General features: G+C 45.6%; 2 protein-coding genes across 2 annotated transcripts in view; one reads left to right on the top strand and one right to left on the bottom strand.

Annotated features, from left to right (window-relative positions):
* LOC133419547 (NACHT, LRR and PYD domains-containing protein 12-like) overlaps positions 1-16672 on the top strand; it is a 183256-nt gene that overhangs the window by 58584 nt on the left and 108000 nt on the right. Inside the window, exons 8-10 of the mRNA XM_061708765.1 lie at positions 2679-2852; positions 7012-7185; positions 12290-12366. Of these exons, the coding sequence (XP_061564749.1) occupies positions 2679-2852; positions 7012-7185; positions 12290-12366 (425 nt within the window). The remainder of the gene's footprint in view (positions 1-2678; positions 2853-7011; positions 7186-12289; positions 12367-16672) is intronic.
* LOC133419548 (NACHT, LRR and PYD domains-containing protein 4E-like) overlaps positions 1-16672 on the bottom strand; it is a 101776-nt gene that overhangs the window by 37302 nt on the left and 47802 nt on the right. The window contains exons 8-9 of the mRNA XM_061708766.1: positions 10900-10919; positions 9549-9576 (exon numbers count right to left, since the gene is read on the bottom strand). Coding sequence (XP_061564750.1) covers positions 9549-9576; positions 10900-10919 — 48 coding nt within the window. The remainder of the gene's footprint in view (positions 1-9548; positions 9577-10899; positions 10920-16672) is intronic.

Genomic DNA, 16672 nt, shown 5'->3' with positions numbered 1-16672 from the left:
CTTCTCTTCTTTCGGCCATATGATGGTCCCGTCTGTCACACATTTACTGTCAGTGTTTGCTATATAATATATAATATTTGCAATATACTGTGGACATCTGAATAAAAACTTAACTCATAAATAGATGAATCAAAGCGCTGTCCAGCTCTGTGTCTGATTGTCTTTTTCTCCTCAGATCATGCCGAGCACCGCCGGGTCACGTAAACCCGACCAATTCAATATTAAAATCAAATTCGGTCCTGTGGCCCGTTTTTCTATTTCGTATTTTTGATCTGTGCCTAAAATTGAAATATGAGAAACCAGACGTTTTTCCGTTTTTTGTGTTACCAACTGCATTTATTCTATCGCAGGTTTTCTCCGATATTGCGTTTCTTTTGGTAATGTTTAAATTTATTTGCTGTAGTTCATGAATGTGTTTATTTGCCTCTTCCACTAATATCTCTAACTCCAACTCGTCAAATTTAATTTTGCGCTTGTGACTTGTGACTGTGCATTCCATCCACTCTCCATGGCGCAGAGTTTGCGCTCGCAAACCTTAAGACACGCAACACCTCATTTGAATACTGCTGTTTGCACCTGTTATCAATTGCGCACGCAATCTTAGTTGATCACCCGCAAACCACACGCAAACAGCACGCGCAAACTTTTTCAGTGCACACGCAATTTAGTACTCTTTATTTAGGATCTTAGTAAATCGGGCCCTAACTGTTTTTTTCCTCTTTTATTAAGGTTCTTTTGCTGCAGTTTGTAAAAAGCGGCTGAAGTCTAAGCTGAAGAAGAAGTCCCAATGTGTGTTTGAGGGGATTGCTAAAGCAGGAAACCCAACCCTTCTGGAGCAGATCTACACAGAGCTCTACATCACAGAAGGAGGGATTGGAAAGGTCAACGATGAACATGAAGTCAGACAGATTGAAGCAGCATCCAGGAAACCAGACAGAGCAGAAACAACCATCAGACAGGAAGACATCTTTAAACTCCCACCTGGAAGAGATGAACCAATAAGAACAGTGATGACGAAGGGAGTGGCCGGCATCGGGAAAACAGTCCTAACACAGAAGTTTACTCTGGACTGGGCTGAAGGCAGAACCAACCAGGACATCCAGTTACTGCTTCCATTCACCTTCAGAGAGCTGAATGTGCTGAAAGAGAGAAAGTTCAGCTTGGTGGAACTTGTTCATCACTTCTTCCCTGAAACCAGAGAAATCTGCAGGTTTGAAGAGTTCCAGGTCGTTTTTATCTTTGACGGTCTGGATGAGAGTCGACTTCCTCTGGACTTCCACAACAATGAGGTCCTTACTAATGTTACAGAATCCACCTCATTGGATGTGCTGCTGACAAACCTCATCAGGGGGAACCTGCTTCCTTCTGCTCGTCTCTGGGTCACCACACGACCCGCAGCAGCCAATAAGATCCCTCCTGAGTGTGTCTCCATGGTGACAGAGGTCAGAGGGTTCACTAACCCACAGAAGGAGGACTACTTTAGGAAGAAGTTCAGAGAAGAGGAGCAGACCAGCAGGATCATCTCCCACATCAAGACATCACGGAGCCTCCACATCATGTGCCACATCCCAATCTTCTGCTGGATCACTGCTACGGTCTTGGAGAAAGTCCTGGAAACCAGAGAGGGAGGGGAGCTGCCCAAGACCCTGACTGAGATGTACATCCACTTCCTGGTGGTCCAGGCCAAACTGAAGAAGGTCAAGTATGATGGAGGAGCTGGGACGGATCCACACTGGAGTCCAGAGAGCAGGAAGATGGTGGAGTCTCTGGGAAAACTGGCTTTTGAGCAGCTGCAGAAAGGAAACCTGATCTTCTATGAAACAGACCTGAGAGAGTGTGGCATCGATGTCAGAGAGGCTTCATGGTACTCAGGAGTGTTCACCCAGATCTTTAGAGACGAGAGCAGCCTGTACCAGGACCAGGTCTTCTGCTTCATCCATCTGAGTGTTCAGGAGTTTCTGGCTGCTCTTCATGTCCATCTGACCTTCATCAAGTCTGGAGTCAACCTGCTGGAGGAACAAAGAAACACCGAGACTGACCTCTATCAGAGTGCTGTGGACAAGGCCTTACAGAGTCCAAACGGACACCTGGACTTGTTCCTCCGCTTCCTCCTGGGTCTTTCACTGGAGACCAATCAGACTCTCCTACGAGGTCTGTTGGAACCAGAACAAAGAAGATCACAGAACAATCTGGAAACAGTTGAATACATCAAGAATAAGATCAGTGAGGATCTGTCTGCAGAGAAAAGCATCAACCTGTTCCACTGTCTGAATGAACTGAACGATGGTTCTCTGGTGGAGGAGGTCCAACGGTCCCTGAGGTCAGGACTTCTCTCCACAGATAAACTGTCTCCTGGTCAGTGGTCGGCTCTGGTCTTCATCTTACTGTCATCAGAAGATCTGGATGTGTTTGACCTGAAGAAATACTCAGCTTCAGAGGAAGTTCTACGGAGGCTGCTGCCGGTGGTAAAAGCCTCCAAGAAAGTTGTGTAAGGATGAACACAGACACATCTGTTTTGTGGGACCAGTTCTCATGCAGAAAAGAGAAATGCACCTTTAATCAAAACACTTATTGATTAATAGTTGAATTGATCAGTCTTCATTTAAATTCTATGATTCATTCATTTATTGAATTAGAAAAAAAATTATATAATTATTTCTCTTTCATCTCCTCTGCAGGTTGAGTGGTTGTAACCTCTCAGAGGACATCTGTGCAGATCTGTCCTCAGTTCTCAGCTCTCAGTCCTCCAGTCTGACAGAACTGGACCTGAGTAACAACCACCTGCAGGATTCAGGACTGAAGAAGCTGTGTCCTGGACTGGAGAGTCCACACTGTCACCTGGAGTCTCTCAGGTCAGAATCCACCAAGTGTTCAACTGTTGACTGTTAGAACTGTTTATTTGGTTGTTTTGTTGGATCCCCGTTAGCTGCTGACCTTTCACAGCAGTTTCTCTGGGGTCAGAATCATCAGCTGAATTACAAAATGATCATTAATTAAAATACAAAAACATAATGCCCACAACTCAAAGACAACAGTGTTCTGCAACAAAGGGGGTGTTTGATCAGTTATTAGAGATTTATTAATAGTTGTCTTAAGGTGATTAATAATGAAGATGATTTATCAAAATTAATAAATCAAAACGGTGCACCACATGAATTGTCAGGAAATAATACCTAATCAGTTCAATCAGTCTTAAAGAAGCTGTTATTCTATGCATGCCAGCCTTTTGCCAGGGGTGGCCCTATAGAGTAACAGAGAAGAAAGGAGTCTCAGCAGGGTTGCCCAGACTTCCTTCACCACAGACACTTCCTCCAGCTCTTCCGGGGGGGAGTCCGAGACGTTCCCAGGCCAGCCGAGAGACATAGTCTCTCCAGTGTGTCCTGGGTCTTCCCCGGGGTCTCCTCCCGGTGGTACATGCCTGGAACACCTCCCTAGGGAGGCGTCCATGAGGCATCCGATACAGATGCCCATGCCACCTCAGCTGACTCCTCTCAATGTGAAGGAGCAGCGGCTCGACTCCGAGCTCCTCACGGGTGCCCGAACTCCTCACCCTATCTCTAAGGGAGCGTCCAGCCAACCTGCAGAGGAAACTCATCTCGGCCGCTTGTATCCGCAATGTTGTCCTTGTCACTACCCAAAGTTCATGACCATAGGTAAGGATAGATACTTGAAATCCTCCACCTGAGGCAGGACTCCTCCACCCACCCAGAGAAGGCACGCCACCCTTTCCCGGTGGAGAACCATGGCCTCGGTTTTGGAGGTTCTGATTCTCATCCCTGCTGCGTCACACTCTGCCTCAAACCGCCCCAGCACATGTTGAAGGTCCCGGTCCGATGAAACCAACAGGACAACGTCATCTGCAAAAAGCAAAGAAGAAATCCTTTGGTTCCCAAATGGGATCCCCTCCGGCCCCTGGCTACGCCTACAAATCCTGTCCATAAAAATTATGAACAGGACCGGTTACAAAAGGCAGCCCTGCCGGAGTCCAACATGCGCTGGGAACAAGTCTGACCTACTGCCGGCAATGCGAACCAAACTCCTGCTCCGATCATACAGTGTACAATACTCAGGGCGAATCTCATCCACCCCCGTTGCCCTGCCACCGAGGAGCTTATGAACCACCTCAGTGACCTCGGCTTGGGTGATGGATGAGCACGTCCCTGAGTCCCCACCCTCTGCTTCCTCAGTGGAAGGCATGTCAGTCGGGTTGAGGAGATCCTCAAAGTATTCCTTCCATCGTCCGACAGTGTCCCCCGTCGAGGTCAACAGCTCCCCACCCACACCATAAACGGTGCCGGCATAGTACAGCTTCCCCCTTCTGAGGTGCCGAATAGTCCGCCAGAATTTCCTCGAGGCCAACCGAAAGTCTTCTTCCTTGGCCTCACCGAACCCGAGTTTTTGCCTCCAGGACTGCCCGAGCCACGGTTTGCTTGGCCTGCTGGTACCTAGCTACTGCGTCAGGAGTCCCAGAGGCTAACATAGCCCAGTAGGACTTCTTCTTCGGTCTGATGGCATCCTTTACTTCCGGTGTCCACCACGGGTTCTAGGATTGCCACTACGGCAGGCACTGGAGACCTTGTGTCCACAACTCCGAGCCGCCACGTCGACAATGGTAGCAGAGAACATGGTCTAATCAGACTCGATGTCCCCCGCCTCCCCCGGGATCTGAGAGAAGTTCTCTTGGAGGTGCGAGTTAAAGATGTCCCTGACAGTGGGCTCAGTCAGACGTTCCCAACAGACCCTGACAATCTGTTTGGGTCATCCCGGTCTGGCCAGCTTTCTCCTCCGCCAGCGCATCCAGCTCACCACCAGGTGGTGATCAGTTGACAGCTCAGCCCCTCTCTTCACCCGAGTGTCCAAGATATACGGCCAAAGGTCAGATGAAACCAAACAAAGCTCCACCTGAAGTGTGTCTATAGTGGGGGAGGGGGGGGAGCAACCCCGCCACCCCCGAGACCAGAGGCCGACACGGAAGAACCCGGAACCCAGGCCACCAGCGACCCCACAGAGGGGAGAAGTAGGAGGGAGGCAACCCACCGCCTGCGAGGCCCCCCCTCCCCCGGCGGCGGCGCGGGAAGAAGCAGCCAGGGATCCCGCGGCGGCGGACCGCGACCCAGGCAATCCCCGGCCACCCGGTCCGGGCCGGACACGCAGCCAGGAGGCCCTCACCCTCCAGGCCAATGACCCCCACCCGGCAGGGGGCCAGCCTGCCCGGAGAGACAGAGCCGCCCCGGCCACCGACGCGGGCAGGTGCACCCGCCCCCACGAAAGTGGCCCTCCAAGACCAGAGGGGCGCCCCGCCGCGGAGGCAGCGGGGGGGACCAGAGACGGGCCCGGAGAGAGGGAACCCCCCAACAGGGCGACACCCGCGCAGGCCCGACAACGGAGGGCCCCAGACCCAGGCATCCCATTCATTCATCCATTCACCTATCCGATACCTATACTAATAATAAGATATACTATACATAATAATAATAATAATAATAATAATAATAATAATAATAATAATAATAATAATAATAATAATAATAATAATAATAATAAAAAAACATCTTTGTATAATATAATATTGATACATTATTAAGTTTTGTTGTCCTGCCAATGGGGGCTCAAATCCTCCATGGCAGGACCCTTCCACACCGCATTCTCACCGACACAGACACACAATCACGCACCGTTTCCCCCTCCCCGGGGGGATCCAGCACCGCCTGAAGGCACCCCAGGCTGCACGGCGAGCCCCGCCAGGCCCGGGTATCCCGACCCACTTATCCCAGGCCGGCGAGGGAACGCGGGTGATGTGGGACCCCCTCCCGCCCCTGGTGTTGAGTGCATGTGATTAATGCCATAAAAACAGGGAGGGGGAGGGCCAAGTATCGATTTGACACCGCCCCCCCCCCCCCTCCCGAACTACGTGTCCTTGTCAAATGTATTTATTAAGTGTTGAATGTGCAGTGTCTACTTTGCTGTTAAAACCGTGAGGCGGGGAGTGCCGGGCCACGCGGGACAATGCCCCCCACGACCCGGACCCCCCGCCCCTTCGCCTATGTGCGTATGAATCGTGTAGGGGGGGAAGGAGGGGGAGCGGAGGCCGAAGCCAGGAGGCAGGACCAGCAAAACCGGCCCTGGTAAGACACCCGCGTTCCCCCACCGGCCATCCAGTAGACGGGGGCCGGACCTCCGAGCCTGGCCAGGGCCCCACCGTACCTCCACGGGCGCCCCGGCGCCGCCTGAGCCCCCAGACGGAGGGGGAAACGGTCCAACATCCCCCCATTCATACTGACAACATAAGACATAGATACGTCGTACACTTTATGCTGGTGGCATTGAACTGGAGCAGCGATGGTTTGAAAAACTAGCCTGCAAACGCACTAACACTGTTTGACTCATTCAGCTATTAACACTATAATCTCACGTAGATAAATTTGCCATTATTATTATTATTATTAATAATAATAATAATAATAATAATAATAATAATAATAATAATAATAATAATACAAAGTAATAGTAATAGTGTTTGTAAGACATAATCTTACAAAAAGATGTGTAAAATACTAATTTTTTGTGGTATTCTTATCAAATTTGAAGTTGCACTAGATAAGGCTTCATGCTGTGGTCTCATTGTGTTTTCCAGCTAACAGATTCTAATTACAAAACAAATTTCCGGCCGAATTATTATTCAATTATAGTAGCAGTTACAGTGATTCTGGCAGTTGGGGAAAAACTTCAGAGTGTTCGCTTTCAAAAGAGACCAAAACCATCCATGTACTTCAAATGGTTCAAGTACAGCTTTCAATTTACTTTGGGTGTGCCTTTGATAGGCGTATTGGGCGACTTTTACAGGTGTGGCAACATCTGTCTGTCTTTAATTTCTGCTTTTAAATTCTTTAACTTTTTAATGAATTAAAAAAAATGTTTTTATGTAAAACACTGAGAGTTCTTGTTCATGAAATGTTAAACCAATAAACTTTCCTAAATAACCTCATGATCTCTCTTTTATCTTCTCTGCAGGTTGAGTGGTTGTAACCTCTCAGAGGACATCTGTGCAGATCTGTCCTCAGTTCTCAGCTCTCAGTCCTCCAGTCTGACAGAACTGGACCTGAGTAACAACCACCTGCAGGATTCAGGACTGAAGAAGCTGTGTCCTGGACTGGAGAGTCCACACTGTCACCTGGAGTCTCTCAGGTCAGAATTCACCAAGTGTTCAACTGTTGACCATTAGAACTGTTTGTTTGGTTGTTTTATTAGACATGCATTATGACTCTACATTCCCTCTTTTTAAACTCAGGAATTCAATTCAATTCAATTCAATTTTATTTGTATAGCGTCTGATACAACAGATGTTGTCTGTAGTGTTCAACTGTGGACTGTTAGAACTGTTTGTTTGGTTGTTTTGTTAGATCCCCATTAGCTGCTTACCTTTCACAGCAGTTTCTCTTGAGTCTCATCAGGATCATCAGCTGAATAACAACATTATCATTAATTAAAATACATAAACATACTTGCTCACAATTGAGACAACAGACACTAAGATACCTGCTCAAAGTGCAAAAATAACAGCATTATAATCAGCAAAATGACATTATGGCATTACTCTACATTCTCTCTTTATAAACTCAGGAATTACATTTCATCGTAACACTCTCAAACAAGATTTTAAGAAAAGACTAATCAATAGCTTACTTCTCAACGGTGCATTTTATTCTCCCTGAGAAAACAGAAATTACTTGAGCTTCTTCTTAAAGCTCACCATATTATTATCTCCAATCCAAATGTATGGTAATTCATTCCACGCCACCATCGTCTGGGATTCATTGTCTTCTGTTTTCAGTTACTTCTACATGAAGGCAAACGAAAACACCTGCTGAAGTCCACCTCGTGAAATGATTGTGTGTCTGGAAAAAATGATCATCTTCTGTAGAGTGTTTCTGGTGTTTTAGTCATAACTACTTTATTGATTAAACTCATCAATGCATCCTACATTCTCCACTTAAATCCCCACCAGGATGGATGGGGATTCATTATAGTTCCAGTGGTGTGATAAAGGCATAGGCGGCGGGTGACTGAAATATTTGGTGAAGCTATATACGAGGAATCCTGAAAATTTTGAGGTTTTTTTTCACCCAAAACAGTTGCGTATCAATGATTTGAGCATAATTTGACCAATATAATAGCAGGATTACCGGCAGTGCAGTCTCCTCCTCCTCCCGGGTCATCGCTGCTCATATGGCCGGCTGCACCGTCAGGTAGGCCGGTGTTAGACACTGGGGGGGTCGCTGACGCGGTGGCTGCAGGCAGTGGATCGGTGCAGTCGCTCTCCTCCGAGTCACTGTCACATTGGCAGCAGCTTCGGCAATGTTTTGTGTCTGTTTCTCTTTTGGTTTAAAAAATGAACATATATCCATATTGGTCTTGACTTGGAGCTTTTTGTTGTGTTTTGAAAGGAGCGCTGCTGTCTTTGCATTTGTAATTGGCGGACAAAAATGCGGATGTTTACAAACAACATTTGCAGTTCTGATCACCTGAGCGGTCCGCAGACCAGGGGGGTGTGACTGGCTACTTTTCTTTTTTTTAACCAAAGCCTTGCTGAATTATCACTGCATTGTCAACAGGGGAGCTGAAGCAACAACACACATTCAATATTACAGCTTTTTATTAATGTTGCGCACATATTACATCATTTTTGCAAAATACCTGGCATTGTATTTGGGGAGGCTTAGCCTTCCCTAGCCTTCATTACCCGCCGTCCATGGATAAAGGCGCTGAAGGACTCAGCCAGCTGCTTTGTTCTGAGCTATCTGCAGCCTGGCCAGGTTACGTTTAGTTGTAAGACCAATGCGTGTATCACCTGTTTCATCATGATTACCTAAAATGAACCTAAAACAATACAATAGAATACTTTGTCTTCTCCTTATTTAGAACTCATTTGTTTCTTCATCCATCTTTATCTGTCATCTGAGTGTAGCATACACGAGCTACACAGTTTAAATAATACCCATGTTAATGATCAAGAAAAGAAGACTTACAGTTCATTTCAAGAGAGTGAAATGGCCCAAAGTTTAAAAACACACAAACAGAATTTGCAATTACTAATTTGTATATTTAAAGTCTGCAGTTTATTAAATTTCAAAGTGCCCAAAATATATGTACAATATATATATACAGCAATTTCATGTGGATGAAATAAACGTGTCTGTAATGACTGCAATTAGATCCTTGGTTCATCATAGGTAGTCGTTCAGTCCATGTAAGAACATCCATTCCTAAGAAACTGAGATTTCCTTGTATGGGGCAGGCCATCCAGGTACAATTACGGCTGTGATTTCAGCAGAACAAAGGAACCTGGCCAGTTCCCTCTATATACAAAAGTAGACTGTTTGATCACTCTGGTAAAAGACATCTGCAGCAGCGTCAGCATCTAGCCTCCTAGCCCATGCCTTGCCCATGGGTACTGGCATACCCATATCTGGTACAGACAGAAGGTCTCCTAAAACTCTTGTGATAGTCCTGCGTAATCTCACAAGATTATTGCCTAATCTCGTGATAACGTTCATGCTCAAGGAAAAACACTTTAGGCTAAGAGAAACAAAACCCAAGACAGGAAATACGAAATAAAGAGAGTGGGGTTCTAAAAAGAAAACACACACACAACCGGGTTATATGAGCAAGTGTCGTAGCTGTGGAGCATCCTTTCTTGTTTGCATGTTGATATACTGAATTTAACACATTTTTCAAAAAGTTCTCTTGTATTTGCTTGTACATTATTTGCTCCATAATTTTACCGAGAGTGGGTGATAAACTAATTGTTCTACTGCTTTTACCTGAGAGTGATTCTTTGTTATTCTTTGGTAAAGAACTGTGGTTTTTGCTGAAAGGATGTTTTAGGGTTTTAAAGTGTGTCTGTGTGAAGTTCATGTGAGTAGTTTATTTCTTACCTGCATTAGATATCAGTCACAGCTTCTGTTTGAAGAATCAGTTGGATCTCTGATGGTTTCAGATCACTAGCTAGGCTAACGGCTAACACGTTCAACTCATCACCATTCATTAAAATTCTATTATTTATTTATATTTTGATTGACATATTCACTGTTTAAACATTGTTTAAAACTCCCCTTTCTTGGTAAAATCATAGAAAAAGCAGCTTTTCAACAGCTGTACAACCTCCTGACCTTGCATGACTGTTTTGATGTCTTCCAGTCAGGTTTCTGTACACATAACAGCACTGAGACAGCTCTGGTAAAGGTCCTTAAAGATACTATATCTGCTACTATACTGATAGTGGCAACATTTCAGTCTTGATCTCACTGGATCTCAGTGCTCCGTTCGACACGGTTGACCAGAACATTTCTATAGACCGGTTGAAGAACTGGGTGGGACTTTCTAGCACAGCACTAACTGGGTTGGAGTTCTATCTAAAAAAAATAGACTATTTTGTGACTTTAGGTAACTACAAATCAGAGCTACCAAAACACGTAGATTCCCCGAGATTCAATTCTGTGGCCTCTGCTGTTTAACGTCGACATGCTCCCACCCTCTCAAATTATGAAAAAGAACCAAATATGGTGGCGTAACTATGCAGATGACACACAGATCTATATCTCTATCTAACCATCCCACCAGGAGACTATAATCCAATTCAGAAATTGATCAAATGCATTGATCAAATTAAAGAGTGGAGGTGCCAGTATTTTATTCAGTTAAATGAAGGTAAAACAGAAATAATAGTGTTTGGAGCTGAGGAAGAAAGATGAAAAGTTATCCTTGAGCTTCAAATAGTAAAGATAAAAACCAAGAGCCAAGCTAGAACTCTGGGAGTGGTTCTGGGCTCAGACCTGAAATTTAACAGCCACATTAAGACAGCAGTGAAGTCAGTCTGTTATCACCTAAAGAACATAGAACAAGAACATGTCTCAGCAGGACTTAGAATAACTCCTGTCCAGCTTTTATCTTCAGTAGACTGGACTACTGTAACGCTGGTCTCACGGGTCTCCCTAGAACCTCCATCAACCAGTTTCATGAATTACATGATTATTTCTCTTTTATCTCCTCTGCAGGTTGAGTAACTGTAACCTCTCAGAGGACATCTGTGCAGATCTGTCCTCAGTTCTCAGCTCTCAGTCCCCCAGTCTGACAGGACTGGACCTGAGTAACAACCACCTGCAGGATTCAGGACTGAAGAAGCTGTGTCCTGGACTGGGGAGTCCACACTGTCACCTGGAGTCTCTCAGGTCAGAATCCACCAAGTGTTCAACTGTTGACCATTAGAACTGTGGTTGATATTGAAGGATTGTTGAGAGCTTTAATAACTGTAACTGGGTCCAGATCGGGTTGAAGCGCTACAGACAGTCGGTCAGAACTGTGTGAGGATGATGAACGAGGAGAAGGGATCCACCAAGTCCACATAAACATCTGTTTGTAATTTAGTCAGTTTCAGGTTATTTCAGTGATCGTGGGTGTTTTTTTTTCTTCCTTTAATTGAAGTTTAATTGAGTATCAACAAGTTTGTCCACATGTGAACATATCTTATGTTCCCCTCTCTAATCTGATCTCTTCTCTATCAATCAAAGTACTCAAATAAGACGTTTATGTCAGACATTGAAATGATTTCTATTTAATATTGAATTAGTTTCAATAAAATGATCAAACTGGAGCGCCAATAACTGTCAAATGGTGACAACCTCAGCAGCAGAAGTGTCTGTTCTTCTAACCTCGACTCAGTCTGTGTCTGGATGTCCACAAGGTGCTGGACTGATCAATATTCTGTCATTGATCCATTTCTGATCATCTGACCTTTAATAACAATTGTTTCTGGAGACTTCAGGACATTTCAGACCATGACGTCCCTGGAAACACGAACGCTGTTTGGTTGAGAAAAGAGTCAGAAAGTCAAATGTTTATTCAGCTCAAATGAAGCTCATTAAAGTGATCTTTAAACACAGCTGACTTATCTGATCGTAAAACTCACTAAAGTGTTGAGGACATACTCATGGAGTGTGATGTCACATGTTCAGGTCACATGATGCCCTTCACACGTCTCTCTCTACATCTGGATGCTGTCGGCCTCAGCAGCAGTGGGACTCTTTGTATGTTGATGTTCATCCACAAGTTTAGTTCAGGCTGAAACGTCTCAGCAACATTTGTTGGATTCAGGGTGAATTCCAGTGTTTCTGCTGATCCTCTAACTTTTCCTTCAGCGCCATCATCAGGTGAACACGAGGACAGAGTCAGCTTCAGTCTGAGAGCAGTTCTCTCAGAGTCTCTGCATGTGTGTTGTGTTGTGTGTCTGCAGGCTGTCAGGCTGTCTGATCTCGGAGGAAGGCTGTGCTTCTCTGGTCTCAGCTCTGAGCTCCAACCCATCCCATCTGAGAGAGCTGGACCTGAGCTACAACCATCCAGGAGAGTCAGCAGGGAAGCTTTTGTCTGCTGCACTGGAGGATCCCCGCTGGAGACTGGATACTCTCAGGTATGAAGACAGAAGGACATCAGTGTGCTGGACTCTTCATGGTGTTGTGGACATCATCTTTGTGGCTCTCTGGCTTTGAACAGAGATCTCTGAGCAGATGGAGCTGCTGCAGCTCATCTGGGGCCTCATTTATAAAGCTTGCTTGCGCACAAAACAGGGCTTTAAAGATGTGCAAGCCACCTTCTACGCAAAGGTTGGGATTTAAAAAGAAAAAACTAACCGAAAAATGTGCGTATCTCTACGCCAACCCTGACCTTCCCGTAGGAACAGTCTAGAGATATGGGGAACTCGCGACGCAGGCGGTGAGGTGGTGAAATGAAGCCAGATTCATGTCATACTCTTAATGTCATCACATGTCAGACTTATAATATAATAGTGCTGATCGTGTCCCTCTGTGTGTGAAGCACAGCGTCAGTCAGGACTCTGGTGCTGCAGCCGCAGTGCCAGGACATGCCGGGAACCTCCTCTTCACCCACCGCGACAACTGTAGAGTGACTGAGGACAGAACAAATGGGTGCCGGGCCACTCTACGGAGCCCCTAAAGGGACTCTTCACGCGCGGGTGTAAGCCTAAATTATGGTTCCACGTTAAAACGATGCAGAGCCTAGGCCGTAGGGTACGCGGCGACACGCACCTATGCCATAGGCTCTGCGTTGGTGTAACGCAGAACCATAAATCAGCCTTGAGCAGCACTGAGGGGAGAGGGGAGGGTAGGAGGGAGGAGGGGGTGCCGTCTGCCGTGCCGTCAGTAGCCTTCGCACAGGGTGTCTTGATGATTTGCAATTACAGGCTGAGCCTACCGTTAGTTTTTAAACTGTAAAAAGTGGGGGGGACAAAGACATGATTTTGAAAAGTGGGGGGGGCATGTCCCTCCTGTCCCCAGTGGAAATTGCGCCCTTGGTCCTTGGCACTCATGGTATTTAGCGCAGCAACGGCGTGCTGCCACTCACTCGCTTTATTTTATAGCCTACTATTTATATACTTTTTCTACTTTTACTGTGACCACAAAATAATGTCATTTTCCTGTCCTCCACCTCATCCACAACATCTTGATCTCAGTCTCCGTGAAATTTAGTGGCACGGTTGCTCGACACGTCTCATTCATCTTGACGCGCAGCAGAAACAGGCTGCAGGAGCTGCTGCGCATGCTCAGCAGGCTCATTTATATGCAAATACAATCATGAACTACTTTGCATTGCCCATTTATTGTATGAAGTGGACGTGTAGAGGGCGAGATATGAGGCGAATTCACCTACGCAACCTTCCAGCTGGACTGTGATTTATAAAGAGAACATTGCGTGCAAGTGTGCGTGCACACGGTTTTATAAATCCAGATTATTTTTTGCGCCCGCCATTTTCGGCTTTTGGGTTTCGTGCACTTTTAGTATGAATCCTACGCACTCTTTTATAAATGAGGCCCCTGGTGCTGCAGCAGAGCTGATAGATGCAGTTCACAACTCTGAGCTGTTTTTGACCCAGTAAACATCCCAGAACCACAGCAGTGTGGTTTTCAGGCCCATCACAGCACAATAACAGCTGCACCTTCACTCACCCATGACATAGTCTCCTCCAGCTGCCGATTCAGCAAAGATGAAATCAGATGAAAAGAATGTGTTCAAACTGTGCTGCAACGTGACGACCACAGGACAGACTTCAGAGATGCTGCATCCAAGTGCATCTGTCCAAGTGTTGGACTGTTCCTTCATCTGTGTGTGAGAGCAATGTAATGTCCATGTTTGCTGAAAGAGACTGTGCTGGTCTGACCCCCCTCCTCCTTTCAGGGTGGAGCCTGCTGGACAACGATGGTTGACACCCGGTCTGAGGAAGTGTAAGTGTGTTTTTATTTCATTCACACATTCAACCATCTTCACACTGACACATCACTCATTTATGAGTCCATCAATGATCAATGGCAGATCAATAATAACTGCAGCTGGTTTGTTTGTTCTTTCCATCAGATTCCTGTCAACTCACCATTGACACAAACACAGTCCACAACAACATCAAACTGTCTGACAACAGGAAGATGATGTATGTGAAGGAGGATCAGTCATATCCTGATCATCCAGACAGATTTGATTACAGGCATCAGCTGCTGTGTAGAGACGTTCTGACAGGTCGCTGTTACTGGGAGGTCCAGAGGAGAGGATATGCTGAGATAACAGTGAGTTACAGAAGAATCAGCAGGAAAGGAAACTCTAATGGCTGTGGGTTTGGACAGAATGATCATTCCTGGAGTCTGGACTGTTCTGATGATGGTCGGTACTCTGTCTGTCACAATAACAGAGTAACATCTTCCTCCTCCTCTTCCTCAGTCTCTGACAGAGTAGCAGTGTATGTGGACGTTCCTGCTGGAACTCTGTCCTTCTACATCGTCTCCTCTGACAGACTGATCCACCTCCACACCTTCAACACCACATTCACTGAACCTCTCTATCCTGGGTTCGGGTTTGGGTCCTGGTCTGTTTCTTCAGTGTCTCTGTGTTGAGTTCAGTCTCAAGAGTCTCGAAATGTCACAGATAGTTGAGTCCGTATATGCCATCCATCTATTCATCCTCCCATACATTTATCCTCCACCCATCCATCTACCGAGATCTGGATCAAATGCACAACATCTGAGATATTTTTATATATTTCCTTAAAACTTTCCTTTATTGAAGGGTGTTTGGTATCATCTGATAAATATTGGCTCTTTCTTTTTTGGGTGAGCATTTTTTTCCTCGTAGGGATGGGTATTATCAAAACAAGAGCTTATTACATGGGAAGTGGCCCTAAACTTTATTTCTTAATATTCTTTCTCCTGCTGTTTTAAGTTGTTTATTGGCTTTAGATCTCTGTTACTGGGTTAAGTACTTTGTAACAATATATTTAAAAGTACTATATTACCATTATTAGTATAATAACCTATGTAGCCTACTGGGGTCAGCCGACAGGAATGAGGACACGTGGTTTAGCAGAGAAATGGTTGATGTTTATTTGTCACTTCAACACCCACGTGCATCGGCACACTCTGCAGCCGTCGTCTCACTCCGACAGCTCTGTGTCTTCCCTTTCTGAGCGCGCTGCCAGTGTGCAGCCGCTTTTTAAATACCCAGGCAGGGAGGAGAGATTGATTGGGCACCAATGTGGTGTGTGCTCAATCAGCTGAACCAGGCCCGCGCCACCTGTGTGCTTCTCCCCCGCAGACCACGCCCAATCCTCCACCCTGCCACACACCCCCATCGCCCAACTCAGGCCGGGGAACATCCGGCCTAGCCAACCCCAGCCTACTCGTGCTACTGGGGTCAGCCGACAGGAATGAGGACTCGTGGATTAGCGGAGAAATCGTTGACGTTTATTTGTCACTTCGACACCCACGTGCATCAGCACTCCGGCAGCTCTATGTCATCCCGCTCTGAGCGCGCTGCCAGTGTGCAGCCGCTCTTTAAGTTCCCAGGCAGGGAGGAGAGATTGATTGGGCACAGGTGTGCCCAATAACCTGAACCAGGCTCGCGCCACCTGTGCGCTGCTCCCCTGCAAACCACGCCCAATCCTCCACCCTGCCACAACCTAAAAACTCAATATTACAAACTTATGCTACAGATCAGTAAAGAAATTGTTGTCATGTTTTATATGTCTAAAACTGTTTAAATGTAATAAAAATGTTACAAAAACGATGTGTCCATCTTGTCACGGAAAGATGGGGGAGTTTAACAGGGTGGACGTTTTTTTGCTACTTTTAGCTATTAATGAGCACATGGTGGGTCTTCAGCTACAAAAGTGAGTCAGTATTGAAGGTTACTATACTGTTTATGAAATATATTTTGTATTTCTGATTCTTTTTAAATATTAAAAAATATTTCACCATGACAGTGTTTGCACGTTAAGCTTGAACACATCTAACTACAAACACAATATGACAAAAATTAGGACATACAAGTTAGGAATGGGATGTTTTTGCAGCAGGGGAGCCAACTTCCAGTAAAATAAGAGGAAAAAAAGGTGTTTATATTACTAATAACATCAGTTGATCTGTGAAATGATAACAGGCAATGGTTGTTTTAACCACATGCATATAAAAAATCATTAAAAATCCCCTTTTTGTCTCTAGGAGGGGAGATTGAGGGATTCCATCCACTTAAACATGGCAAACATTATATAGACTGCAACATATGGTCTATTTAGAAATGTATTACTATTGTATCCAAGACCTGAAATCGTAAGAAAATC

Source organism: Cololabis saira, chromosome 19 (genome assembly GCF_033807715.1).
Source record: "Cololabis saira isolate AMF1-May2022 chromosome 19, fColSai1.1, whole genome shotgun sequence".
NCBI classification, from domain to species: Eukaryota; Metazoa; Chordata; class Actinopteri; order Beloniformes; family Belonidae; genus Cololabis; species Cololabis saira.
Note: the sequence above shows the minus strand (reverse complement) of the source record. Positions and strands in the feature narration are given on the sequence as shown.